The sequence below is a fragment of the Enoplosus armatus genome, chromosome 1 (genome assembly GCF_043641665.1).
Source record: "Enoplosus armatus isolate fEnoArm2 chromosome 1, fEnoArm2.hap1, whole genome shotgun sequence".
NCBI classification, from domain to species: domain Eukaryota; kingdom Metazoa; phylum Chordata; class Actinopteri; order Centrarchiformes; family Enoplosidae; genus Enoplosus; species Enoplosus armatus.
Window position 1 is genome coordinate 9,386,299 of NC_092180.1, and position 27,894 is coordinate 9,414,192.

Below are 27,894 nucleotides of genomic sequence, written 5' to 3' on the forward strand. Positions count from 1 at the left end.
AGGAAAAATAATCTCTCTAGACTAATATCACAAAATATAAAAACAAAAAGAGTTACAATGAAATAAAACCAAGATATAAACACAGAAATCAGATTTGCAGAAATCATGGAGGTAGCTGAGTCATAATGAAACTCAACAATGAGAGCTTCATTCAACATATTACACTTTGAGAAAATACAAGGGTAACACTTTACAATAGGGTACAGAAAAATTTGAGTAGTTACTAAGGAACGAGAGAGGAACGACCTGGTAATTAATGAGTAGTTCCTGAATAACTCTGAATTGAGGACTATATTGTAGATAATGATGCGTTACGAGAGAACAGACTGGGAGATACCATCAGTAAATCATGAGGTAATGATTAGTTCATGAGTAGCTACTAGTTCAGAGCTAATCAGACAAACAACTTGTGAATAAAGTGGTCGTTATTCGGATTCACACATACTTAAACTAATCGTTACCTAATGATTCATTAATGTAGTGTCTCCCAATGTCTGTTCTCTTGTAACTGTCCCTAGTAAATACTCACATTTTTGTGTACCCTACTGTAAAGTGTTACCAATACAAGTTGGATTATTCAGGCAGCAAGCTGACAGTTAACAAAAACGTTGAGATAAATGGTAACTGTCTTGCAGGAAGATTAATAGTAGTAATCTGTAAACTTCATTCAAGTTCATTTTTGCAGGTCCCAGTCTAGACCACGAGTGGTCCACATATAACGTTATCAATGATTTTACTTTTGAGCAAACATCCTCACCATCACAAGTAGTCTGACTAGTTCCCATGGAAACTCTTATTGAGGCCAAGTTAGTAAATTTAGAAGCTTCCATGTCATCTATGTGATGCAATCAGCAGCATGTTCTACATGTGCCCAAAGAGAGAGAGGAACACTCTGACATTAAAACACAAATGTGTAGCCCCACAGCTCTTTAAAAAAGCAACAATGCTGATGTGTGTTTATCTCTTTCAAATGATCCCTCTTCAGTCTTTTGTGACGGCTTGTAACAGTCATAGCTCCCCACAGTACGGTTTACGACGCTATTATATTGTGTTACATTACAGTACTCACAAATCTGTTGAGAGAGGTGCAGGGAGAAAGTCCAGAGCTATCAAAACAGCCCCAACAAGAAGCTAAATCTAGGGACATTCCTATAATGTAAACATAATTTCTTCTTTTTGTCTGTTATAACTGCAGATGAGTCAGCAGCACGATAAATAACAAGAACTAAACAGAAGTGTGTTGTGTGCGTGTGCACTCTTTGTGAGGACCAATTTCAGTTCTTTATTGTAGTCCTTGATAATGGAGATCAATAATTAATGGAGAAAATTACGACATTTTGGTCAGAACTTACTTCTTTAAAGGGCTGTTTGGCGGTTAAGATTTAGTTTTGCCTAAAGCTTTCATCAAATATGAAGCTACTGCAAGCACACAGCTAGCTTAGCTTAGCATAAAGACTGGAAACAGGGGGAAACAGCTAGCCTGGCTCTGTACAAAGGTATCAAACTACGCTTACCAGCACCTCTGAGATTCACTAATAACTCACTAACATGTTATATGTCATTTGTGTAAAAAGTGTAAAAATGACAAATCTTGTTATGTACCTAAGTAACTCCCTTGTAAAATAAAGAATTGTACTTTTTACACTTGGGTTTTTATATGGATTAAAGAAATGAGATATAACATGATAATTAGTGAGCTGAAGAGGTGCTGGTAGGCATATTTTGAGAGAGCCAGGCTGGGTGTTTCCTCTTGATAACTGTCAACATCATATTTAGCATACAGACATGAGAGTGGTATTGATCTTCTCGTCAACTCCCCACAAGAAAAGAAAATAAGCACATTTCCCAAAAAACTAATGCTTTAAGGTTAAAGTTAGGGGCTAGAGAGGGAATTTTGTAATTGAGGGTCCTTAACCAACATAATACAAATGTGTGTGTGCATGTGTGTTTTTTAAGTACCTTGGCAGCTAGGTATCTGACAGCCTCCTTCCTCTGTGCTGTACTATCGCTTGTTCCTGCAGCAGCACTCTGATTGGGCTGGGAATCAGCTGGCTGTTTGAAGGCTGCCTTTCCCTGCCTATCCCCACCTAAATGGAGCACAAAGCAATAACAACAAACGCAAAGCTGCCATTTACACTCGTTAGACGAAGTCTCTGGGGTAAGCACAGGAATGCCAGGAGTGAAGACTATGAAGAAACACAATTAAACTGCTGCAATTAATTAGCACATCTGTAAGCAAGACTGGAAACTATGGCATTAAGCAAAATCACCTTAGATGGCAGCAAGCTAGTGTTTGTTTCAAAGAGTGCAGAATGGTAACACCTCATGCTATACCCTCTGTTAAATCTAAATCAAAATGACAACATACAGGACAGATATCAATGAATAATGCAATGATGCTGAAAAATGAATGGCACTGTATTCTTTCTGAATGCTATTTTAGTTTAGCTTTTTGCTGTACTGCATGGCCCTCAGCCTGTAATCTTAATCTTATTTCACTACACAAAAAGGCTGAAAGAAGAGGGGATGCAAAAAATCAGCATTTGTGGCCATTCTTATTCTTTTAACTGCAGGTGTGTTATGTTTTATTCGAAAAAAAATCGCCAGCTGGTCACAGCACAAAACATGCATTTATAGTGTAATGTGCAAAATCTGGTTGTATGACAGGTTGTTTTCTCTTTTTTTACAGGCAAAAGAATGGTTCCTGTGCCACTCATGAAAAGAAAAAAAAAAACAACAATCTCTGTCTCCTTACACAACTGCAATCAGCAGAGAAACCTCAGGGGAGAACTTGAAAGAAGAGTGAGTGACCCAGTTACCAACTCTTTCCCAAAAAGTGATATTTCATCCAATATCTTACAAGAATCAGACTTTACTGGAGCACACTGGAGGATGTATGACTTCAACTTCTTGCATTCTACTGTGTTTTTACACTAATGCTTTGAGATGCACACAAAAAACAAATTACACTGCCATGAATAAAGATAGGAGTCTTACATTTAGGGGAGGAGTTGGGGCTGTGATGGATGCTGGGACCGCCCTGTGGCGTGCGCATGCCATGACAGCTGATCGTCACCAGCCGCCAGACGATAGCTGTCTTTCCGGATCCGGCGTTACCCACGATGACAGCACCGCGTCCCTCACAGCTGCTCGTTTTTCTCAGGACCTCCTCCAGACGTGTGAAGAGCCAATCCCGACCAACAAAAGGTGTTTCTGCGGTGATGCCGGGGACTTCAAACAGCAGTGGTTTTAGCATGATGTCAGCTTGTTTGAATGGCACCAATCTCCCTGGACGGTGTGAGAGAAAAGAGTGAGCGCTATATAAGAATGGATAACTATATGTAATTTAAGCAGTGACATTGGGGGAAGTGTATATACGTTCCACACAGGTCTGCAGATGTTTCTGCACCAAGCTATATTTACCCACTGATTTCACCCTGAGGTTAAGCCACAGAATACCTTTGGAGTCGTCATTTGTGCGTCCAGCTGTGTTGTGCTTACGGACGGAGCTCCTGTGTCCAGCAGCCCTTTGGTTGTCCAGATAACTCAAATCCTCCAGTCGAGTGGAACTGGTTGCTGTGAAGAGAGAGCGGGTGGGGAATGGATTGAGGGTGTGAGAGAGATGCAGAGAAATGTGCAAAGATACACATGCATACCACACAAGTGTCAAATTCATTGCTCGAGTCAATTATTGTATCCATGGAGACGTGAGGCATAAACAGTTGTTGCTCTCAATGATAAACGCTCAATGCCCTTGAGGAGAGAAGAGAGAGGAAAAGAAAAGAAAAGAACTAATCTCGCGTCCTGTAATCTCAAGATAACATGAGTCTGAAATGACCAAATGTTTCATGGCGTCTCACACATGTCAGGACACCAAATTTGTGATAATCACTGGAAACGCATCGCCGGCTGTAATGCAAAAACACATCAGCTGTCAATGACAGCATTACACACATTCTTCTAATGACCAAATAAAAGCCAACATGATCAACAAAATAAAGAACACGTCGTACAGAAGGGCAAGAAACAAAAAGAAAGAGTTGCTTACTCCCACATTCGCCCATCCATCCACCCACTCACACTACAGAGTTTACAGGTCAGCCAGGCTCACTTTCTGCAGTTTTCAAGACATTTAGCAGAGTCTTTAGTCCAGGCTACTGTGGAAAATAAAGAAATAGGCTTTGTGTAATCAGCTGGTTCTGAAATTTGGTCTCCCGCAAAAATGAATAATATATTTCTGCCACTACAGCGTATCATTAGGCAGAAAAACACAGGGTGACAAAAAATAGAAAGCGTTGTACACTGAAATGCAATCCAATACATCAGTCCAGCAATAAATCTGATTTAATATTTGTGAAACATAACAAATTTGTAATGTTGTTGACACTGTGTCAGAGAGGTGTTGATTCAACTCTACTGTCATTTTTGAGCCTGTAGTTTCTGGTGGTTTTGTATTTGACTGCACTGTATTGTAAAATGTTTCTAATATTCTTTGGACAAAAATATGTTGTAGACAAAATATTACAAACACACAACAAACAGCCTAAAAACAGCCCATAGACCATTTAACACATAACAAGTGAAATACAGCAGTCCCAACAAAAGAACAAAAACATTTTAAGTAAGGCTGGATTTGTTTCAGGGCTGTTTAATTAAATTCCATTACATCTCACTTTTATCATTTTTTTTTTCATTGGCTGTTTTTGCCTTTATTTAATTGTTGCCAGGATTTACCTGTGAGACAGAACAGAGACGGATATAAAATGCAACAAAAATGGGTATGATTCAAACCCCAGAAACTAACTAACATAAAGTTAAATTTTTTCTGTACTGACTGTTGTTAAACTCATAAGCGTACCTCCTCAGATTGGGGCTCCTAGAGTGAAATGTCATTCTTGGTCAACTGCTCATCTGTCGTCAGAGCAGTTGGCAAGAAAAAAGGTGAAGAACGTCTGTTCCAGTCTAGTCTTAGGCTGCTCCTAGTTCTCCTTCTGTCTGTTAATGAAGGGGAATCTAATCCAAGTGGTTTATGAATCCAGGCATGGCAGAGAGCCAGCTAACTAGATTACAGTCACTGTAACCGGAAGTGCTTATTGGGACCTCTTGGGTTGTAATGATATTGGTTTTCTGTGTATTTAGGCTTGCTCTTATTTATATTATTGAGTTTTGTTTAGGGGAGGACACATCTACATTAAGGTGATGGAATAGTAAACAGCATTAGTATTAAAATATTAATACTAATAGAATTTAGTACTACTGCCAAAAAAAAATGAGCCTGACAGAGGAAGTATTGTTATTTTAAGAGTTTGTTTTGAATGGCAAATCACAGATTGGTCCATTTCATTCATTCATTGCTGTAATATTAAAAATCCTCTGTCAAATCTGAATATCTGGCATTACTGCTGCCTCTAATCCCTTCAGAGTGGGATAAAAAAAAAGGCCTGAGTCACGTTGCACTCATCTATAAAATACTGTAGATAGACCAGTCAAACAGGCAGTAGACAAGAAAGTGCAACCCCTGGACAGATGACGAGCTCACATAACCTATATAACCTATAATCACATATAATCGTGTACTATGCACGTATATAAAATGCAGTCATTGGTAATCTCAGAGCATCTGAGGGAGCTGCACTACATCTCTGAGCTGTTATGGGTTTAAAGCTTTAAAACAGCAATTACGGTCACAGCCTGAAGATGCTGGCCAGCAACGTCCTTAAGTATCCTTCGTCATGACAAATCACCAAATCAGCCTACACTCAGACGTGAGCCGCACAACATGAAATGTGTTTGTGTTCTCTTAACCGACGTTAGATGTTTACTACATGTGTAATACTGGACTCTCACTCTCTCTTCTTTATTTAGACCAGGGAGAGAGACACACTGAACATCTAGCATCCCTGTGTGTGTCCATCATCCAGCAGCGTCAGAGTGAGAGTTTTGTTGAAAGCTATTGAGGCCATATTATAATTTACAGGGCTGTCAAGAGCACATGGAACCTGCTCTGTGGAGTACCCAGTGGACAATGAGGGGCTCCCTGATGCAAGACAAATCAATCACAGAGTGAATTCTGCAATTATTATAAAAGAAAACAGACCGGGGACGAGCAAATAATAAACCCTGGAACACTGAGAACATGAAATCCCTTACAACAGGTAGAGGAGGGCTTTTAGGACTGGGGACATGGAGGAAATTACCGTAATTGTCAAGCAAGAGCTGAAGTGGAGAATTGAGGATTGAAAGAACATTCATAGTGAGAGGATGAAGAACAGTCTGCAGCAAAACAGTGTGAAGGAGGTGTGGAGTGGGATGAGAAAGACAGCCAGGCCAAATGGCTGAGTGGACCAAGGATACAGTGAAAGAGTTAAAACGTGTTTTCAGCCGATTTGACAAAGGGACACCAGGACAGCTCATCTCTCCACCCTTGACAGTCCAGTCTGCTGGGACCCTGTTCATCACCACCTAGACAACACTCACTGTCTGCCTGTATTCTCCCTGCTGAGAACCCTGTGGTTGATTACCCTACAACCCCTGTTGATCCTTCATCACTTTAAAGGTCAACTCTGCAGCCCTGGCCCAGACCCCCAGCATCCCTGATAGCATCTGCCGATGACCACTTAAATCATTAGCAACCCATCTAGCACTGATTCTGCAGAACCTTTTCAACCTTAAAGGAATAGTTCGACATTTTGGGAAATACCCTTATTCGCTTTCTGGCAGAGAGTTAGATGAGACCATCGATACCAATCTTATATTTGTCCATTAAATATAAGGCTATAGCCAGCACATGGTTAGCTTAGCTTAGCCGGCAGACTGGAAACAGCTGGCCTGGTTCTGTCCAAAGGTAACAGAATCTGCCTGCAAGTTATATTTTGTTAAGTGTAAAAAAAAAACAATTCAGTTTTTGTATGGATTAAACAAATACGATACTGTTTCCCTTTGTTTCCAGTCTTTTGGCAAACCTAAACTAACCGTTGCCTCGCTGTAGATTCGAATTTAGTGAACATATATATATATAGATATATATATATATATATGATAAAAGAGTGATATCAATGTATTCATCTAACTCTCCTCCAGAAAGCAAATAAGTGTATTTACTAAAATGTACAGCTATTCCTTTAACTTGAATTTGAAGATGGTCCCTCCACTGCCGAAAACCTCTAGCATTGTCTCATTATCGAAAACGGGGAGTCTCCAGTGCCCATACAGGCCAGTGGCACTGACCTCTCACATAATTAAGACCTTTAAGGGCATCTCAGACCCATAGTGAAAGACTCCTTGCTCTTGTCTAATTTAAATACCAGGAAAACATACTGAAAGCATGGGCAACGTTGAATATCATATCTCTGGTTGATGCAGCTACTGCTCATCTTAAGGCACTCTTTCTGCCGACCGCCATCATACTGTGCAATGCTTCCTGCCAAAAATGACCCCGGTCTCAGCCCACTAGGGGGGTGATGAAGCAGGTAACTTATAGTGACTCTGCAAACTGTCTTGGGCTACCTTTTTGTGTATTCCTGTGCTGGCAACAATCAGCATTTATCTCAGGAAACTTTGAGAACATGAGCTTCTTCAATCAATTCTGATTATGAGGATTTTAATGAGAAGAGACAGCGAGGAACATGCACATTATACATGGTCACATAAGGTTATGGAGCCTCCATCTATTCTAGACTCTTGAATTATGCATTAACTAACTGAAAAATGAAACCTGAACATCTGTAATTATATATATATATTAATATATATGGCATATGCTCAGATTGTAATCAACATTTTTTTGTCTCTTAACGTTCTGCTGCTGTTAATGTTGCTCTTTTGCATACACTACCTAAAGTGCAGGCTACATTTTCATTATGCATAATACGTCATACATTTTCTAAGATAGCATTTTACATTAAAATGTACTGGAGCATATGTTTCTAAAACGTCCATTCAATAGATCCTCATTTGTAGCCTGTTGTCTTTTTTTTTTTTGCTTGACAATATTGCTGCTATAACAACTAATTTTTCCCATCCAGGAATAATTAAAGTACAATTTTATCCTAATGTATATCATGATGTACATGTATGCCATTACGCTATGGTCTAATCTTTCATGAATATGGAGTAAAATTCTAGCTGCAACAAAACTATGCGGCTCGCTTCATCTTTATTCTGAATTTCATCAAGGGTGCCTAAATGAAAGCACCAGCTGACAGAAGAAACTGGCAGGCGTTACTGTGAATCCACTCCTTAGGGATTCTCTTCTTTTTGCTCCCACCACAAATGAACTGACATCTAAGGGAAGAAAAAGAGCCTTGTGCACCAGCAAAGATCGTGACTGGAGAGGGAGGGGTGTATTTTTATGACAACTGGAGGCTTCCCAGGACATTTAACTGGTAACTCTGTATCGGATGAATAGTTAGAAAATGTCAAATCAACAATCTCAATGAGTTTGTCATTCACAGCTGTCACATTCATATTTCACATTCATACTCTCATTAACCTACTTCATCAAAATAATACAACAACATAATGGACGCCCTCACTAATTAACACATTATGTCTCATTTGTTTAATCTGTACAAGAAAAGTGTAAAATCGACACGTTGAGGTTTTACGGGGGGTTGTGTGTGGGACTATTTCTGGGGGAGCAGTGACTTCCTGGAGTCTCTGCTGGTTGACTGGCACCCTCGAGGTGACGGCAAGTCTCCAGGAAATATAACGTGTTAATTATTGAGCTTTAGAGGTGCACGCAGGCTAGCTGTTTCCCCCGTTTCCAGTCTTTATGCTAAGCTTAGCTAATGGGCTGCTGGCTCCAACTTCATATTGAATGGACAGGTAGGAGAGTGGTATCTATCTTCCCATCAATCTCTAGGCAAGAAAGTGAATAAACGTATTGCCCAAAATATCAAACTATTCCTTTAATCGTAGAATAACAGGTGACTACATAAGAAAACGTAAACGTACCTGCCACAGAATTTGGACGGGGCATCACAAAGGAGGAAGTGCTGTGTAAGTGGTGCTGTGGGAGGGGTCTTTTCGGTGCTGGTGGAGTCCTGGGCTCCATGATGTCAGTCCTAGGTAAGGCCTCATCTGGTCTGGTGGTCAGATTGTCCTTGGTTGGCCCGGGATGGCGGTCCTCATTTGCATGGCCCATTGCACCAGCACAGCCCCCCAGGCCTTCATCCTTAGTCAGAACCTCACTGGAGGCGCTGCGCTCCTCATTCTCAGAGGAACTAGTGATGGTTGCTGAACCGCACAAAGAAAATATGGGTTAGGCAAAGCAGCCAAAAGATAAATAAATAAATAAATCACACTTCTAAAGAAGAATATATGGCACCCAAGACTAAGCTTTTCCTTCTACTTCAACAAATCACATTTTCCCAATCAACAATAAAATACACTGTTTTATCAGCTGTACACTCAAAACTCATCAATCAACAAGTTGTACTGTCCTTTGCACTTTTGTATTTCACTATAAATACAAACTCTATTTAGGGAGAAAAAAGTGTCCTATTTTAGGAGAATCAGACCCATAAGCAACAAAGACAGCAGTGTCCCAGTTTTGACAGGAGGGAGCTGAAGCCTTGAGGCTGAAGTGGCACAGGCGACGTAGAGAAACTAGCTGTGGGGTAGGGGTACACATTTGACAAGGACTTACAACTACATGATGTTGCATCTAACATCCTATCGCCGTTTAGGAAGGTGTGGCACTTTAGTGAAATCAGTCATGTTTGGGATTTCTAATGAAGCGGTTCTACATTGAGTTAAATAGGCCGTTGATGTTTTTTTTAGCACTTCTAGTGATGAATGGCAAGGCCTCTGTATTGAACATGGTTCACCTAGTGTGAAAACCAATCTGAACTCATACAATATGGATAGACATCATTTGAAAACCTGGCCAGGATTTCCAACAGATACACATCAGCAACTCTCACCTATGATTCCACTATCCTTGCTCTCCAGGGTGGAGGTCGGGCTTTGAGAGGGAGGCCCAGGGCTGCTCCCGGTGATGAGTCCAGGAGCAGGACAAGGGGCGGGGCTGGGTACTGGGCTGGAGAGGGTCCCACTGGGGCTGGTGCTGGAGCTGCAGTTTTGTGAAGGTACGGGTAAAGGCTGACCTCCAGCACTGGTGCTCAGGGTGGAGGAGGGGCTCTCTGAACAGGGGGAGGCAGTGCTGCAGGTCAGAGTGGAGCTGGGACTCCCCCCCTGGGCAGAGGTGTCACACTGAAAAAGGGAGAACAGAAAGATAGTGAAGATATATGACCAAGGAGGTTAAAGAGACATAGAGTTAAGATGTATAGAGACACACAGGGAGAGACTCAACCTGATCAACTCCGTGCAAGGAGGCAGACCAAAGAAAGAAAAGAAACCTACCTAAGTTCTATTCTTCTATTTTAAAAGTGTAGTAAATGATTAGTGTCAGTTGCCGTGCTTTTTAACAGTACTCCACTCTGCCTGACAGTGTTTGCCTTCATGCGCACTGTTTTGTGTGTTTGTGACTAAGTATATTTGTGTGCACACAGATGGGAAATGAAAGGATAATTCCAGTTATTTTCATCCTGGCTGTCATTTTCCCCAGTTTTCATGATGTCGGCTGTCTGTGTTCAAAACTACATCACTGGCTACAGACATAAAAATTCACAAAACCGTAAAAGTCCCTATACTCACATTCTTCTGTTCCACACGGGGCTGATTTCACAGTGTGAACATTTTTCACAGGTGCCAGGATGTACTTTAAGTATGGAAAATCCAATGAACAGACTGAATGAGGGTACTAGTTAAAATTACACATCTAACACCATAATATATGCAAGTTTCAGGAAATGGGAAATCTGACATTGGATGAAGGTGCCATTACAGTGTCTGTTACTGTGTTAATAGGACGTGCTTCAGTTGCTTTTTGGAGTTGGTGTTGTGTAAGTATGTGTGTGTGTGTGTGTGTGTGTGTGTGTCTGTTTTGGATGGCAACTTGGAGCAACTGCAGCAATTTTAAACACAATAAGTCATCATGGTGGAAAAAACTATAAAGATCCAGGATGAAAAAAACAGATTATTTTTCAACCAGTTTTCATGGCTCCATCTCAGTAGTATCACATCTATTGATGAAGAGCCGTCAGTATATTACAACCTACTACTTGCAGCAGTCCTGCAATAAATCATATACATTTCTTTAGAGTGACAGAGAGGTCACATATATTATAATGAATAATATTTGTCTCTTAAAGAGGATTTTTCACTGGTCTTCAAAAATATTTTAAATCCCTGCTGACATTTGTATTTATTAACCTATGTGACCTTTTACTAATAAAGGCTGTGAAAAAATCTAAAAACATTTTTGTTAATAAATGAACATGTTTTCCAAGAAAAAAGGTGTGTGTGTGTTTTTTTTTATATCCTTATCCTTGTAGTTTGATCACGTGCATTTCAGGTCTGTTCATTACTGATGCAACATTTCTGCAACACAGAGACTGTAGGGAGACAAGGCAGCAGAGTTGAAACAGCTCACTGTTATTCCCTTTATACCAGAGCCTCATCTATCTTAGCCAGGACAACCCACATTCCTCATATGAGCCTCGCTATCTCTGTGAAACTGACTGAATATGGAGCTCAGGTGGTGGAATGAGGCTGAGAAAATGGGCCAAGGCTGAGCAATACAAAGGCACAGAGATGGGGAGACATAAGCACATACAATAACTCTCATACAGATGGGTTAAAGTAATAGGGAACTGAGCATAGAAATGTAGGCCCTGCGGAAGCAGAGCACCACAAATAATAATGTTTTAAAATACATATCGATCCATTTTTCCAAGGGGGATTTGAGTGGTTAAATCACACACCGTATCTTACACAATGTTTCGTTGAAAATAACTACATTTTAAATGACGATCAACTAATCTTTAGTAAGTCATATTTAAATGTTTACAGAAGAAACTAAGATCTGATGGGAACGTGAGGGCTAAAAAAAGAAGGTTGTTTCATAAACCATCCATCGCCTTTTTATATGACTTGACAGCAAAGGGCCAGTAATCAATATGCTGCCCTACCTTCTTTTCCCTCCTGTCCTCCATAGGAGAGCTAGCAGTGCCAGGCGTTGCTTCTCCCAATAAGAAGCATAGTCTGGTCATCAGTTCCTGGGTAGAAAGGGAGGAGCCCGGCTGGGGCTCCACGTGGAGGTCTGGAAGACACACACATTCAGGACGCACAGATCAGAGAAGCAAATGAAAACATGGCAGGCCAGAAGAAAACCGTCATCTAAACTGATGCTCTCAGCTCAGCTCAGCTCGCTCGCAAGGTTCCCACCCAGCAGCATTGCTAGTGGACTGCGAGAAATGTATGCATCCACAGGTCAGCACAGCCCCAGCTGCCCTGATTATGAATGCACAGACAGTGGCTTTCCAGTCCCTGGTTGAGGCAGCAGCAAGAGGTTGTGTGAGGTTGTGAGTTTGCCTGTGCACACGCCTGCCAGGTGCTCTCGGTTAAGAGACGGGTTGTGAATTTCAATGAGCTTGGTGTCGACTCCGGAGCAGAAAGAAGGAGTGCTTTGGCTCTGCCTTCGTTGTTGCTCGTGGAGAGATTGGCTGACACAGGCCATCTGCTGCATTCATTTATCACTGTTTAAGGCTCCCTGATGCTTTGACCTCCAACCCCAGCTCCTCCAAGGTCCACGCTCACCTCCGCAGAGTAAGGCTTGAACAGGTTTTCACATCTCTGTGCTTCAACCGGCTGAGCAATACATTCCTCCGTTCTCACGCCTCACCTATGTACTGTTATCGGCTGAGTAACATGCATATTGAGTAGGCATATTAACAGGATGACAGGACATCACGGATTACAGGAACAGCTCACTCCTCCTCACAAACATCTTTGCGTTTAGACATCACATTCATTTCGCACTCCCTCTACTGATTCTTTCTCATTCTGTCTTGGTGTATCTCTCTCTCTCTCTCTTGCTCTCTCTCTTTCTTTTTAAAAGGTGCTGCATCACATCGCTCTTACATTCAACCCAATTGTGTTCAAACAGTGAAGGATCAGTTTTGAGAGGCAAGCCTGGAAATGTTTGCTCCATAAAGTGCCTCAGTTCTAGCCTTGATCAATACTCTTTTCACTTCACAGCTTGAAAAGCTGCTGAGGACTTGGGTAGGAAGGCTGGATGTGTATTTGAGAGAGGGGAGGAGAGAAAACTTTGCATTTAGTCAGCAGAGCACCGAGAACCAATCTGGAGTAACATGAGGACACACTGAATGTCCAGTACTATTCATCAAACCACCTAGCAGTTGCCATTGGAAACGGGAAGCTGAGAGGTGCCTGGCAACCGGGATGGAAGATGCCTCATAAAATCTGTTTAGCCTAAGGGTAGCCCTCTGGTCAAAACCACAAAGAAAGCTGGCTGCGATGTGGGGATTTACACCATTGTTGCTTTAATCTAACCTTAACTACACAAACAACATGCAGATAAGTCAGGGCAAAGACAGGAGAAACTGTGATAAAAACAAATCCACTCTCAATAATACACTGAGGATTACACAGACATCACTGTCCCTACGTGCATCTGAAAGGAAAAACTTAATGCAAAGCCTTTTAGATTTAACCCCACCTCAACCCCATTCATCCTCATTCAGCTTCCCTGATCAATACCTGGGAAAACAGACATGATACTAAACACACGCCCACACGCTCCTGTTCTCACCTCTGTGGTCTGTCTTGCCACGGCACGAGGCAAAGACAAGAGGTTCTCTCGCATTGGAAGAGCCATCCACATACTCCAGCTTCCTTACTCGTCCTTTTTCGGCCACAGCAAAGAGGGAGAAGGGAGAGGGAGGGAGAGCAGGCAGGGTGGGAGGGAGAGATGGAGGGAGGGAGGGATTGAGGGTGGAGATAAGGAGGGATATGAAAGAAAGTGAGAGAGAGAGAGAGAGAGAGATTAAGCCTCCCCAGATGAGATCTGTGGTGCAGAATTTGAATTGTGTCCCAGGAGTATAAAGCAGTATGTACAGAGTGCGAGCCATGCATGCAAACAGTACAATATTCGCTGTACCGTGGGCGTTTATCTATAATATATTAACATTGCTAATGTGTGTGTGTGTGTGTGTGTGTGTGTGTGAGATGACAGGGACAGTGGTGCACTCATTGATGTGTGTGGGTGTGTCTCAATTTATGCAACAACATCTGAGGTTTCTTGGAAGCGCAGATTCTTTTGGACTGGAGATCATTCACAAGGATGAGATGTTCGCGAACACTGAAATGTACAGAATTTTTATACTCAAGGTTACTCGGTGCTTGAATCATGCATGTGGATAGACTCAGAAACACTCTGTGCAGCCTGACATACAGTTTGAAATTTCAATTTGCATGACCACCAAAGGTATGAAGGACGTGACAGGATATATTTTTACTTGCTGTAATTTTCCCTGTCATGTTCGTTCAGTGTACTGGGAGAAAACAAGGCAGTGCTGCATGCAATGAAATGTATCAGCACCTTTTTCTGAATGGCTGCACTTGCTGCAGGACACTGCCACCTAGTGCTTTGTTTAAGGTGAGGCCCCCCCCTGCCCCCCAGAGGTAAACATGGAGTTTGTTTTCTTTTCATCAAACAATTATGAGAGTTTACGCGATTAAAAATGTCACAAACATTTACCTTGTTTTTTAAGGTAATTACGTTTTAAGATAACTAACGTTTCCTTGAACATGCATAACTATATTTGATAACATCTCTGTGATTTTTACCGTTTAACTTATTGAACTTAATCAATAACTTAATAGTAATGTGCACATGGACATGGCACAAATGTGTTTTTTCATTGTAGAAAATGCTAGACTTGACCCATTTTTTAATGTGGAAAACACAATAAATCAAATCAGAAAAAACTATTAAATCCCCCTCTGCTCAAACTTGTGTTTTGCTTTCTGTTATTTCACTATATTTAACCTTCACTGTGTAGAATGATATATGCTCTAGGAGGCTGTTTTTTTCACATTCATCTCTAGAAGGGGGAAGGTTTCTCTGTGCTCATCTTTAATAAAAGTTTAAGATAATAATAATAATAATAAGATAATAAGACAAATAATGATCCAGTATGCAACCTACACACATGTGATGTGGACACCTGAAATCTCCAGTGCACAAACACTGAGAATGGACCTTAAATGAAGTAGAAGACATCTTCTGTTCAGCAGTGAAACTTTAACTTGAAATTAAAAATATTTGCATATTCATAGAAGTAAGGAGTAGATGTAATTTTTAACGAGGTAATTGAATTTTTTGTGGAGCCTTTTTTTCCTTATTCGACAGTTAACTGCAGAGATCAACATAATGGGGGGAAGAAAGACAAGAGGAATCAAAGGAGGAATGCATGGCATACATCTCAGACTGCTAGACAACTACTGCATCCCAATTCACAGTCATTTGTGTAAGTAGAAGTATCATGGCACGCTTGCATGGCTACATCTACTACCTACAGTACAAGTGATGCATATGACAGAGTGAGAAATCTGAGAAATCAGCCACTAGAGTTTCTTTTAGCACAGATGGTGTAAAAATTTATTTAAAAAAAGACTATCAGTTGTCTTTGATTGCGACTTTATGGAATATGTTATAAAGTATAGATCCAAACAAATATAATATCTCAAAATTGACCTACCTAATTGGGCCTCCTTGCCTTGAGTTATCTTGTTCAATCATTTACTCTGACAATCTGTCACATGGTTTTGGGCCCTGGGGGCACAGTCTGTATGCTCTTGTATTTGCTGTCACATGTACTGTATGGAACAGCTGAACGCACAGAAGCTCTCTGCTAATCAAGGCAAACTCTCATGAAAGCATTCTGCTATTTTGGCAGCTATTCCCTAAAGCGCAGCTTCTTGTCATTCTCAGCTGTCCAGAATGAGACCATGCTTTGTTTTTTATCTCTATTTCAACTGAACCCACCTGTGATGCACGACTGCGAGGGAACTATGTCGGCCTGGCGAGGGAGAAGAGGGGAGGATGGTAAAGAAATGGATGCTCCCTTGGTCAGCCTCATCAGTTTCACTGGGCTGTCAGTGTAGCCGCAGTCATGGCCCTGGAAGTGTGTGGCACGCCCGCCGCTACCCCTCTGCAAGGTGCTATGAGTGTACACCTCACCACCTATACATGGAAAGGGCAGGTGTTAAGGTTAAAGAAGCATCATTTAGAAAGTGTCAACATAGTTGATTCAACAGAACTGTATAGCAGACTTAACATATCGCAGCGGGAGCACTATAAAATATGTCTCACATAAGGCTGCGACAGAGCGAACGTATCTTGTCTTGGAGGCATATTGCTGAATGAGGTAATGGAAAGTTGGCAATGCCAGAACATCTATTTAAAGGAATGGGATCACACTCAATAAAGAGGCTACACTTATCATATTTCAATTCAATATTTGAATCATTTGCATATATATCCACTCTTATTGCAGCCATTAAGCCTTGTCCTATGTCTTCAAATAAACATTATGCATGAGAACCCACAAAGCCAGGTGATTACAGAGACCTTATTGCCACTTCTGTTGGTTATACCAGATTGCAGTAGTTTTCCCTGTGGTATAATTCAGCCATTCACTTCCCCCTAGTTTAAATGAGTCTGTTTTTACTGTCAGCACCATGAGCACAACAGGGACTCAGAGGTCCACTACCTAATAGTACAAATTCACATGAAATGCTGTTGAATAAATCCTAAAAACGTACAAGGACCATCGCCTTGAAACCTTTCATGATAACTCTCTGCAAATGATCAGAGCCGTCCCAATGAACTGTAAACATACTATATCATTTTAATGAGACTGACACAGTTCTCCATCTTCCTCTCTGTTCTTGCAACCCAGAGCAGCAAATTATTAAATATTAATGGGCAACATGGTTGCTCTAATACTGAGCTCCACTTATGTTCGTCTATCTCCACTGCGCAGTCTGAAATCTCCTCTGTACTGCAGCATGTTGACGGGTTCACCCTGTGAAAAATACGAACATCTTGGCTTCATTTCATTTGCAGCTGCTCAGCACACCTCTGAGTCCACATTTCACTGACAACACTTCAAGATGTTCAGTTTGTTTACAGCAGATACAACGAATTTATAAAGAAGTGCGCAGGTTCGTCTCATTCAGTTGTAGCCCACACGCAAATTCTTGTGAAATTCAGTATGTTTTTAGTAGGTCAGGATGTTTGCCTAACCCACTCTAACTTCTCCTGACACACTTTAATTGCAAGCAGCGGGACACTGTGTGAAGGACAGAACACACTGATGAATTAGGCTAATTGAAATGGCTCTACTTAAATCACCCAAGAGAAGAGAAGCTGAATATTGCCATCAAATAATGCAAGACCTAGTGTGTACAACATAAGATAAGCCTTCCCTTATTTGTGATTAAGGGACAAAAAAAAAGCATATTTCATATGATAAAAACTGTGGTAAAAATATAATTAAGGCAACAACAAGATACAAGCCCAAAGGTGCAATATTGACATGCCACACGTGTAGTTTCAGTACAGTCAGTTTGATTCTTACCTGCATGTTTCTGGTTCTTTTTGTCTCCTCGTTTCCCTCCGCCCTCTCTCCTGTTTCCAAACACGGCTCTGAACATAGCTGGGCTGTTGCTTCACTGCCTGTGGAAGACTAAATGTTCATTTGAATTAGGAACACATTATTTCAGGCAACATTACCCACACTGTTAGTTCTTAATTCAACTGCTGGAAAACCAGAATTAATTGGTGTTTTTTGAGACCATGATAACTATGTAGTCTTTAACAATTTGTATTCTTTTTTTAAATTTTTTTTTACATGAATCATTAGTACACATAAGGGTGGTCACACATAAAAAAAATAATGTAATCCTGAAATGAAGCCTCGAGTTACCTTTTCTTAAGTCTTCTTTGATGCCTGCATGTCTCCACATAAATCCACGGGAAGCTGATGGGAGAGCATTTAAACTCGCGGAGTCCAATTAAGAAGTGCTGCACCTCCTCAGTCAACTCACACTATGTTGGAAGAGGAGTCGGGCGCGCGCGTCGTGCACACGCGTGTTTGCCTTATGTTCCACATTTGATGTGTGGTTTTATGTGATATGTTCACCCGTTTTGTTCCTGCCTTTCATTCTGATCTTCATTTTTATTGCCATTATCAACTAGTTTAACAATGTGAAGACATACTAATGAATCAGTGTTGACTCCATGACTTAACAAAACATTGGCTGAAATTGATTGCGGCATATTTAATATTCCTGCATGAAAAGAAAGAAAGAGGCTATATGGATGCTATAGAAATGATTAATTATTGATCCATTAATTTCCTCTCTCGAAAAGCTTTTTCCTTTGATACATAAAATATCACAGCAAGTGTCATTAAGTGTCATTACCTACAAATTATAAAGTTTAAATACAGTTTTTAACATGTACATATCATCATCAACATTGTCAAATACAAATCTAAGCACGCTGTATACATGTTTATACTGTAGCCTACATATCCACCTACTTACCTTTTACATTAATAACTTAATATTCATTCCAGCACTCTTTGCACTCTGCACCATTGCACTATTGTATAGAGATTGCATTCTGTTGGTCTTTTTTTATATACGCATTTTCTTTACCTACTTGTATGTACATTATAGTTAAATATTGATGTGTTGCCATCTTTGTTCAACTTTATTGACATTGTTTTTAGCTGTATGTCTATTTATATCAGTCTTCCTGTACATGTACATACACAGGCCCACATTGAGAGCAACGAAAAACCGGAGTCAAAGTCATTGTATGTGTAGATACACATACTTGGCCAATAAAGCCGATTAGGATTTTCTTTGAACAACATTGTTAGAACAAATAAACTACATACCATGACGTGATTTGCACCGAAGCCTTATAAAAACAAAAAAAAAGTCAACCTTGTTTACATGGAGAATGAGTCATGAGGAAACTTTGGAAATTATGGAAAAACAGAGTCATGTCCAACGGTGAACACCAGAGGGCGACAGTGTGAATTAAAGTTCCTTCTTCGTCCTCAAGGGGGCGAAAATGAGCCGTAACCGGTGACCTATTTAATCTGGAAACTGAAGACTCTTCGATCCTTTCACCGACTGTGCTCTCAGGAGAGGTTCGGGGGACAGAAAGTCATCTCCAATAGCCCATATAATGCAAAATAACGTCATCTGTTCAGTCATCTCTACCCGCATGCCCTGTTGTAAGTATATAATGTCTCGCGCTGTTAAAAGAAACAAACAGTAAAAGTAAAGTTATAGTGTAAAATCTCAATCTGTGGACACGTGTAGATTAGCTGGTGCCATTTTGAGTCCGTTTCATATAACTTTCGTAATGTAGCTAACGTAGTTAAGTAAGGGAAATAGGTAATGCCAAAATAATGTCCACTATATCAGGGTTGTGAGAGTGATGAGTGGTTTTCAGGCAAGAGGAACACATTCCAACAACGTGCACACATATATTAGCATAGCCTAGCTAGCCTCACCTAGCTAGCTAGGTAAACGTTTATGCTAACTTGAGTTTTGTCGGTGACACTAAATGTTCTTAATCTCACGGTTTCGGGGGGTTAAGCGAGACATTGATGTTTGTTGGTGTGTTATCTTAATACTAGATACACAGTTTGGCAGACTTCAATTGGTGAACAATGTTACGTTAGCGTACAGTTTATTATACTGTAGTAACCTTAAATTAACACTAACTCCGTTTATAACAAGCTAAACTAATTTAATGTCAAGGATAAACAAATGTTTTGTTTCTCAATTAATCTTAAATACAGTCTTTACGGGATCAGTAACTAATTAGTATTAATCAACAGACGTTACAGAATATATAACGTTATTAACGAAGAGTTCAAAGATAGAGAAGTGCTGTCAGTTTGTTGTAACGTTACAGCCGTAGATAATTAAGATTATCTATTATCACTGGATTCTTCACTGAGTCTTAATACAATTCATGCCAATACTGCTCTAGAAACTTTTATCTGACTGATTGAATTTAACAAAGTATGTTTCATAAAGGCAGTGCTGGCAAATAATCTCTCTTCTCCTACTTTTTCCCAAGTGGTCCTTATGCCATGTGGTGGACACCTGAAGGAGCCAGATGGAGGATGACTGCTGTGTTTGAGCTTCTGCAGAATGTCCCAGTGATGATGGTGCCGTTTCAACACCACAGTCTGCCATTGCAGGATAATTGCTTGAGAAAATGGGTCTGAGAAAGGAGCTCCGGCAAGAGGACCGCTACCATCTGCATCATGTATGTAAAAATATGTTGCGGAGACATATGCTGAGGTCAAACTGTTTTACTGATCAAGCCTTTCAGTCTAGTCACAAGCTGCATCTTTGACAGCCTGGGCTCTCTGGTGTGAGATATCCTGGGTTTTACTATTTCAGATGCAATATTAAATGTCCCTGCGCTTTCTGCCCGCCACTTTCCATGGCGTCTCGGATTGAATCGGGGAGGATAAATCAAAAACTGTATCAACTTGTAGCTCCCATTAATCATATAAACTGCTTCACATTGCATCATTTTTGTTTCTAAATATGAAACATTTTTATCTGTGCATACACTACAGACACCATTCTGTACAGAACCTGAATGAAATGTTCTCCCTTTTCCAGGCCCAAGGTTTGAGTTTGTGGAGATGAAACCGGAGCTGTAACAGACACTGATGAGCAGTCTTGGTCAGAATTGATGCTTTGCAGGTGAGCACTTGTGTTGTCTTTAGTTGGGGTTGACTTCAATTCGCATCCACTGATAGACCTGAAGCAGGCTTCATTGGCTTCTGGGTTTGCATAGAGATGCTAAAATAAGCCTTCCTCGCGCTTTCTGACTGCTTAATTCTTTAGCAGCACTGATTGAATTGAGGAATACATGTGAGCTTGTTGGCCATGGTCAGATTCACAGGTTTAGGGTAACTATTTTTATTTCACACGCTAAATCTTGAAGTTGAATCATTTCGGTGACATTGATGTCCTTTCGTTGCATCTTTAAAGTTTTCCCTTTTTTTGTTGTTTTGTTTTTGCAGGTAAGCAAGACACTGCAAACACCTGATGGCATTGGACTAGTGGAACAATTTCTCTTCCCCCTGATGTCTGATGAACTTGTTTGCCATATCTCATCACTGGCAGTTGTCCATCTGCCAACTTGTACACATAATACATCCAAGCAGTATTAATCGGCATGCTGTCCAGGCAATGTGTCTGAAATAAACTATTCAACTCCATCGCTGAAGCATTTGTCAATTTGAGTTTAAATGTTTTACATAATGTTGAACCCTGCAATTACATGGTGGTGTGAAAGTTACAAAAAAAACAGTTTAAGGAAATTATCCAGTTGTCCACCCGCAGAAGCATAATGGCTTATAGCGGTGGAATAAGAGTGTTGTCTTGGGTAGCTATGATTAAATGTAAAAATGCGGGACATGGGCTCCATTTGAGGTAAAGGAAGTAACTGATAATATGGGCTCAAACCAGGTGGGTTCTTGAAGAACTCTGCTGTGGATTTTGGGTGGTTGTTTGGTGGTTTACATACTGTTCTAGTACAAAGAAAGATTTAAATGTTTTCTATGGAAACATTTATTGCATAAGTCAATCAAATGTAAAACTGTTTCAATGAACACTAATGTGAGGACACCTGAAGCACAAATTTAGAACAGGTTACAGCAATGGTGCCTGTTTTCAAATATTCAGGCTGAATTTGTTTTCCGAAGTCACAGTGCAGAAACCTGTTAAATTGTATTTATAAAAAAAAAAAAGCACAAGTCATTTCAAAAAAGGTAAGATTATAAAATGTCTAGAAAAAGAAACCTCTGCACATAACAATTTAGTGGTGAGGGCCATTACCTGCGTCACGTCCTTGAAACCTCTTGCCTCTGGCTATAACGTGTCAAAACTTTAAAAGAATACAATGCTAAGAGTTCATAAATACATCTTTTGCTTCCTAAAATATTATGTCCTGTTCCTCTGATGGATAGAACAACTAATTCAAATACTGGGGGCTTTTTCCTCAAGGGTGTGCTGGAGCTGTGACAGAAACCACACCAGGAGGAGGCGGTGAGCCCCTTCTTGTTTCCTACAAAATGACAAGAAACAACCTCTCCCTGTAAAACAACCTTTGCTTGACCTCATCATCCAGTGTGTTTAGAGACCTGATGTGAGGAAATCAGGAGAGAACTGCGAGGTCCAACCAAGGCCTGGTCTGGGAGAGACCCCCATCAAATGAAAAAGGTGGTGTATCGGCCTTGGGGAGAGTCAGAAACTATTCATCAGTCTTTTCCTCGCCTTGGTAATGTCGGTATTCTGGCTTGAGCTCCCAGGTATTCTTGTGTGTTCCCTTCACATTGTAGATGCCAATATCACGCAAGATTTCCTTCAAGTAAATCTGGGAGAAGGAAAAGACCAAACATGAGAAAAGATGAATACAATGCTCTCGTTCTGTGTGAATCAAAGCTATAAGAACTGCATGTACTGCACACAATTAACAATTCTCACAAGAAAAAGCGCAGCCAAAAGGAATATAATATCTTTAAGACTTCAGATACCTGACATATTCGAACACAATAGGCGACACTGTAATTATTTTATCGCTCTAATTTCCAACTGTATGGTGGATTGTGGTAAAACAGCTAAATTGAGAAAGGCTGATCAGGGTTGACTAACAACCCGTGGCCTGAGTCTAAATGACCCACATTTTATTAACAAGCAGTACAGCTTGAAATCAGTCAGTATAGACTGAGTGTTACAACCAAAGCCCTCATGTTGCCTTTTGGTCTTACCACTGGCTGTTTGGTGATGTCCACCAGGTCTTTGATGTTGTAGTACTGGTGCTTCTCAAAAGCAGAAAACAACATGTCCAACACCTGCTGTTTGTCAGCTCTGGCTCTCTTGCCCTCCTCCTTCTTTTTCCTCTCATACTCGAGCTGCAGAAAAAAGTAAAACAGACAGAGATCAGGTATAACATATAGACCTACACCTTACACCTTCATTTTCATTTTGTATTAACAAAAACATGGAATGACTAGAACATTTGCTTGAGATAGGTTATTCATCCCGAGGGTAACAAACAAACAATATGCTAAGCAGCAATATAAAGCATACATGATTTGTAGTAACTGGTTAAAAGCAAGCAACAATATATTCATGGGCTTTTAAATTCATGGTGGACACTTGGCCAGATGCATCAATAAACTGTGTCGTATGTGCAGGCCACATTTTCTATGAAACGTGAAAAAATAACAGTAGATTAATGAAAGAATTTCTTACATTGTAAGTATGGTTGGCCACAGGTTTGTAGTTGTTGGTGACAGGACTTTTCAGCTGTTGTGACAGCCTGACTGGCTTGGACAACTCTTCAATTTGTAACCTGTTAGACGATGAGAATTATTTCACTGGCCAAGTACAACACAAGACATACTGCGTACACCGAGTGACCTGAACGTATGTTGTATTGCAATGTAATACAATATCTCTGCAATTAATACTGTTAACTTCCCGATGTGATTATAGCATCTTTAACATTTGAAAGATTCAACCTTTGAATCTTGAATTATTCAAATGGTAAAAGGGATTACAGTGTATATTTATACAAGGGTGTCTATTTTTCAAGTCACACAGTTTATCTATATGTATAGACATATTTAAAATTTAACATGTCACACACATGAAACAATGCGATTGAGATTTCCACATACAGTTCAATACATACATACATACATGATAATGTAGACTTATCATAATCTACATTCATGCAGATGCATTGCAAATGGAAAGTAGGTTCAGGTTCTTAACATACTAACTTGTGTTTGTACTTGTGTTAAAAAAGTACTCACCTCTTGAGCCTCATATAGCTTTCACTGACAGCAGGTCTGCACTCTGCTCTCTGCACTACCACTCCCTCCAAGGCTATTTTATCTGAAGAAGAGGAGATTTCATTAAAACCTAAATTTAAGTCCACGTGTGCCAATGCATTTTTAGTGCATGTTTACTTCATAGGTAAGGAAGGGTGAGCAGTTGCATGTGTGTAAGAGAGAAGAGATGAAAGAAGACACTATTGGCGATTGGTGTTTAGAGAAAAAATACGCTCTAGAAGAATTTGCTTTTACTAGTTGTATGAATCTACTTCGATCCAGGCTCTCTCCTAAAGTTGAAAGAAATATGTTAGAGCAATCAAGGGTCAATTTCTGAAACTCCATCATTTTTCATTTGCTTTAAATCACTCAGATACAGTAACTGCACTCATCATAACCTGTCAAATGTTAAAAGTTAACATATATTAAAAAAAATAGAGTTAAACCACATAAGGCCACTTTGGCCTGGCATACACATACATACACTGGCTACAGGCTCAGAATGGAGGTCACACACAAGTCCGTTAAATAGATCATCTGCACCACGACTCACTTATTGAATGTAAAGTGTTTGAGCTAGAGCTAAGGTTTATGCAAATTACACTGTGCTATATTGTGCACAAGTATTATGGCCAATAATCTAAACCATATTTGCTGTTTATATGCTATTTCCATACATGATGAGTATGCCAACGAACTGAACTGAAGTCAGATATAGCTTTGGCCACTAGGGATAAGCAAGAATCTGCTGGCCATGGTAGCTGAGGACTAACTAAACAACGGCTTTATTAGTTTCAACAATCGAAAAGTAAATGATGTGAATGAGTGATTCTGCATATATTGGGTTTAAATACACTGAGCAGGTAAAAGAAGAAAATAAAATCATAAACGAATCATTGAATCATATCACAGCCACTTGATCACATCACAGAGTCTTATCTCATTTACATGTAGTTTTGAAGGACACTTGCTAATATACTTAAGATATTAATTCTCTTTGCCATCGCAATGTCTCAACTGGACTGGGATTACAACCATCACCACGAGCAGGTACGCTCTGCTCAAACGCAGTGTCAACCAGTGTGACCACAGACTCTCATTTCCATCCTCCAGCCAAGATGGTACAATCTACAATGGTGCTCAAAAAGAGAAGAGGCCTGTGTGATGCTTCGGGGCAAAACTGAGCACTACATGGGGACAATGTGTCTACAGTTTTGGTACCAATACATGCATCTTCCAAAGCACGTACATGGTTACTATTGTGACACTACAAACTCCATTTATCAAAAGAATAACAGACACTCAGTGTGTCTGATTTCTAGTGGTGCAACTTTGTCACTCGCTGGTGAAACGGAGGACTCACCTGGACCTGCCCCCGCCCCCGAACCTGAGCTGCTGCCATCAGATCTCTCTTCTGACTGGCCTACAGGAAGGGAGGGAGGGATGGTAAACATGAAAATATAGGGGATGGAAGTCGGAGGGAGGAGGGGATCGAACAATAAGAACCACACCCAGGGTTTAGTCGCACACCAAAACGTTTGATCACACAGAGCCTTTCGGCGTAATCTCTGACGAGCACACACGCGTGCGTATGAGCAAAGCAAGCATGCCCTGACAACAAGCGAGCACAGATACCCTGTCCCAGCACAAATACACATCCACGACAGGGCTGCACAAATACTGATTGTTATTTGAAACAGAATATATTTTCAAAAAAACCTGTATGTTACCAAAGCATTTCTCTTGTTTAAAAATAAAAAGTTAACAGTGCAATAGTAATTTCCTCTCTCACCTTTTGTCTTTTGTTTATTTACTGAATTTTGTGAAAGTTGTGATGACTTATTGTGTAGCAGCTGCTACAAAAGTTTCATATCAAGTTGTAGCTATTACATGTCTATGGGTAATAAAATATAGCCTATATAAACTATTTCAACTGTACAGCCCTCAAACACACACACACACACACAAGATGGTGTCCCAAAGTAAGCACAGTCGCACAAGCACACCTTCACCCATAGCAACAAAAAGACTACATTACAATCAGAGGGCAGGCTGGTGAAATTCAAACCAAACCAAAGAAACATGCACAAATTAAAATCAACTCCAAATTCAGCAGTGATTTGTGTTGATATTGATCTACTCTATGTTAAATGAAATCCAAATGGGGCCATTGTGCGTGATCAGATACCCAATCTGCTGAGATGATTGGCTGGACTGAAAAGGTCAAACCAAACAAATGACTTACAGAGGATCAAATACCGAAACTAAAATTCCCACAGAGACAAAAACACAGATCAGACTGAATGAAGGCAAATTTCCAACACACCAGCTCTCTTTTGTTTTACACTGAGTGTTCATTTATCCACCATGAACAATACATTTCTTATATATATATCTGTTAAGAATTCACAACATACAGAGACAAGCGGGGCAGGAAAGGGAAAGACTGTGCATGAAGACAGCAAGCTGTATAGAGAGTAGCAGGATGGGCGCCTCCACCACCTGATCACACAGAACTTACCTCTGGGCTCCAGCACAAACAGATATTTCACATCACAGAAAGCAAATATTACAGTCTGCCTCATCCTGCAGCAGATGCGTTCAAAGCAGACACTTGGCTTTCTCCGGCTGGGCTCAAAGACGAAAACTCACCTGATGAAGTCTCGGTGAAGACCGCCAACGTCTGACCTCCCACTGACTGCATGGTGAACGGGTGCTCGCGAGGCGCAGACACCGTCTTATCTTCTATACCCTCAATCACAGTCAGCTCTTCGTTCAAAGTGAAAGACACCTGAAAAGAGCAGTGTCATCCACATTTAATCTTTGCAGCCCCTTTCCCCTTGCGATTATCCGGTGTCCAGTAGAGCAGTACAAGAAGGCATGCACACATATAGAACATAAAGTTCTATTCATGGAAGTATTTAAAATCATCACTCAATATCATATTTACTGAATTGGGCTTTTCTCAGCCATTGGCTCTCAATGTCAGAGAAGAATAGTGAGAATCTGATAGTGGATTGCAAATAGTTTTCAAACTATCTTTGAAACATCACTTACCTCTGCTTTTCCTTGGTTTCCTTTCCTTGGAGATAAAATAATGAGCAAAATTAGAAGAGATTGATTTGCATTTTCATTTGAAATGCAGTAGTAATTGTAGTAAAACAAAACACTTGTATAACTATCTAGTTCACCACAAAAACTCTACCCTTCATCAACACACACACACAATATTTCCATTTGTTTAGTCACATGTTGAGACACACATTAATAACTTTGCAGGCTAACTTCTGCTATTTTAACAGTTGTTTTACATACTTGCAGATTCGGAGTTTCCCGACCTCGCCCCTGCCAGTCGCTTTTGCCCATTGCTGAGAGAGGTATTTGGGCACCTGCATGAAGAAACATGGGTATATTTTTATTATGGAGGCTGCTTTGACACCTTGACAAAGGTCCTTGTGGTAATAACACCAATGTAGGAGCTATCCCTTTTTACATGTATAGATGTATGTTTTTATTATTTTAAATGAATATTTCTCACCGCCAGCTCTGCGTAAAAACAATGCAACAAACGAATTTCAACGTGTTATTTGGGGTGAAGTTGAACCAAACTAACCGCGTCTGGAGCCACATTCATTCACATTGCTGCAAATGTTGGCACTAAAACGTGACGTTTAACTTTAAACGCATTAAACTATATTACTCTGCAGCCACTGGCAATGAATGTTACCAGTTGAGACTAGTTTAACTAACAGTTAATGAACTTAGCCAATGTTAGCTACAACGCACAGTTTCATTCGATCGTAGCGATAACTTAGATGCTAAGCTACATTACCGTTAGCCTTTGCTGTTTATACTAATAACTGATGCTTTGTCCCATGAACTAGCGTTACTAAAAAAATGGGTGTTTACGCACCTTTACAAGCCACACACCCGTGTTCTGCTTGGCACCAGTTAAATCGACTTCTCCTTTCTCCGACATGTTTTAAAATTATGCTTCTGCTAGTTTATCAATGTAACAGCCACGCGCATGCGTATAAAAACCACAAAAGTATGGCGACTCTGAAGG

General features: G+C 40.4%; 2 protein-coding genes, 1 long non-coding RNA gene and 2 other non-coding genes across 7 annotated transcripts in view; 3 read left to right on the top strand and 2 right to left on the bottom strand.

Moving 5' to 3' along the window:
• Window positions 1–17,589, bottom strand: part of LOC139295233 (protein TANC1-like) — a 31,294-nt gene extending 13,705 nt beyond the window's left edge. Inside the window, exons 1-9 of the mRNA XM_070917416.1 lie at window positions 17,514–17,589; window positions 15,917–16,114; window positions 13,679–13,771; window positions 12,036–12,166; window positions 9,927–10,215; window positions 8,956–9,237; window positions 3,460–3,576; window positions 2,998–3,288; window positions 1,960–2,087 (exon numbers count right to left, since the gene is read on the bottom strand). Coding sequence (XP_070773517.1) covers window positions 1,960–2,087; window positions 2,998–3,288; window positions 3,460–3,576; window positions 8,956–9,237; window positions 9,927–10,215; window positions 12,036–12,166; window positions 13,679–13,771; window positions 15,917–16,114; window positions 17,514–17,589 — 1,605 coding nt within the window. The remainder of the gene's footprint in view (window positions 1–1,959; window positions 2,088–2,997; window positions 3,289–3,459; window positions 3,577–8,955; window positions 9,238–9,926; window positions 10,216–12,035; window positions 12,167–13,678; window positions 13,772–15,916; window positions 16,115–17,513) is intronic.
• Window positions 17,590–19,080: 1,491 nt separating this feature from the next.
• On the top strand, window positions 19,081–21,206 carry LOC139282884 (uncharacterized). The gene is made up of 4 exons (XR_011597310.1): window positions 19,081–19,187; window positions 20,045–20,236; window positions 20,602–20,685; window positions 21,009–21,206. It is a non-coding gene; the product is annotated as an uncharacterized lncRNA (long non-coding RNA).
• Window positions 20,315–20,449, top strand: LOC139289786 (small nucleolar RNA SNORA31). The gene has a single exon (XR_011597499.1). It is a non-coding gene; the product is annotated as a small nucleolar RNA SNORA31 (small nucleolar RNA).
• On the top strand, window positions 20,726–20,858 carry LOC139289779 (small nucleolar RNA SNORA31). The gene has a single exon (XR_011597496.1). It is a non-coding gene; the product is annotated as a small nucleolar RNA SNORA31 (small nucleolar RNA).
• A 334-nt stretch (window positions 21,207–21,540) lies between the features above and the next one.
• On the bottom strand, window positions 21,541–27,834 carry LOC139282862 (general transcription factor IIF subunit 2-like). Of its 3 annotated transcripts, none has more exons than XM_070902764.1 (9): window positions 27,742–27,834; window positions 27,144–27,217; window positions 26,886–26,910; window positions 26,481–26,619; window positions 25,192–25,251; window positions 23,811–23,892; window positions 23,245–23,344; window positions 22,758–22,901; window positions 21,541–22,363 (listed from the first exon to the last, which is right to left on the bottom strand). In XM_070902764.1, exons 1-9 carry the CDS (start codon window positions 27,805–27,807, stop codon window positions 22,241–22,243), a joined length of 813 nt encoding a protein of 270 aa, XP_070758865.1. In that variant the 5' UTR covers window positions 27,808–27,834; the 3' UTR covers window positions 21,541–22,240. The 3 variants fall into 3 exon arrangements, with proteins under 3 accessions (XP_070758865.1, XP_070758874.1, XP_070758882.1); XM_070902773.1 differs by having other exon boundaries at window positions 25,192–25,235; window positions 26,477–26,619; XM_070902781.1 differs by lacking the exon at window positions 25,192–25,251.
• Between the last annotated feature and the right edge of the window lie 60 nt (window positions 27,835–27,894).

Coding starts and splice junctions, on each gene's coding strand:
- LOC139282862 (XM_070902764.1), bottom strand. CDS start 27,807: ATGTCGGAGAAAGGAGAAGTCGATTTAACTGGTGCCAAGCAGAACACG. Junction 26,911..27,143: donor GGGAAACTCCGAATCTGCAA/GTATGTAAAACA, acceptor TTTATCTCCAAG/GAAAGGAAACCAAGGAAAAG. Junction 22,364..22,757: donor ACATCACCAAACAGCCAGTG/GTAAGACCAAAA, acceptor TCCTTCTCCCAG/ATTTACTTGAAGGAAATCTT.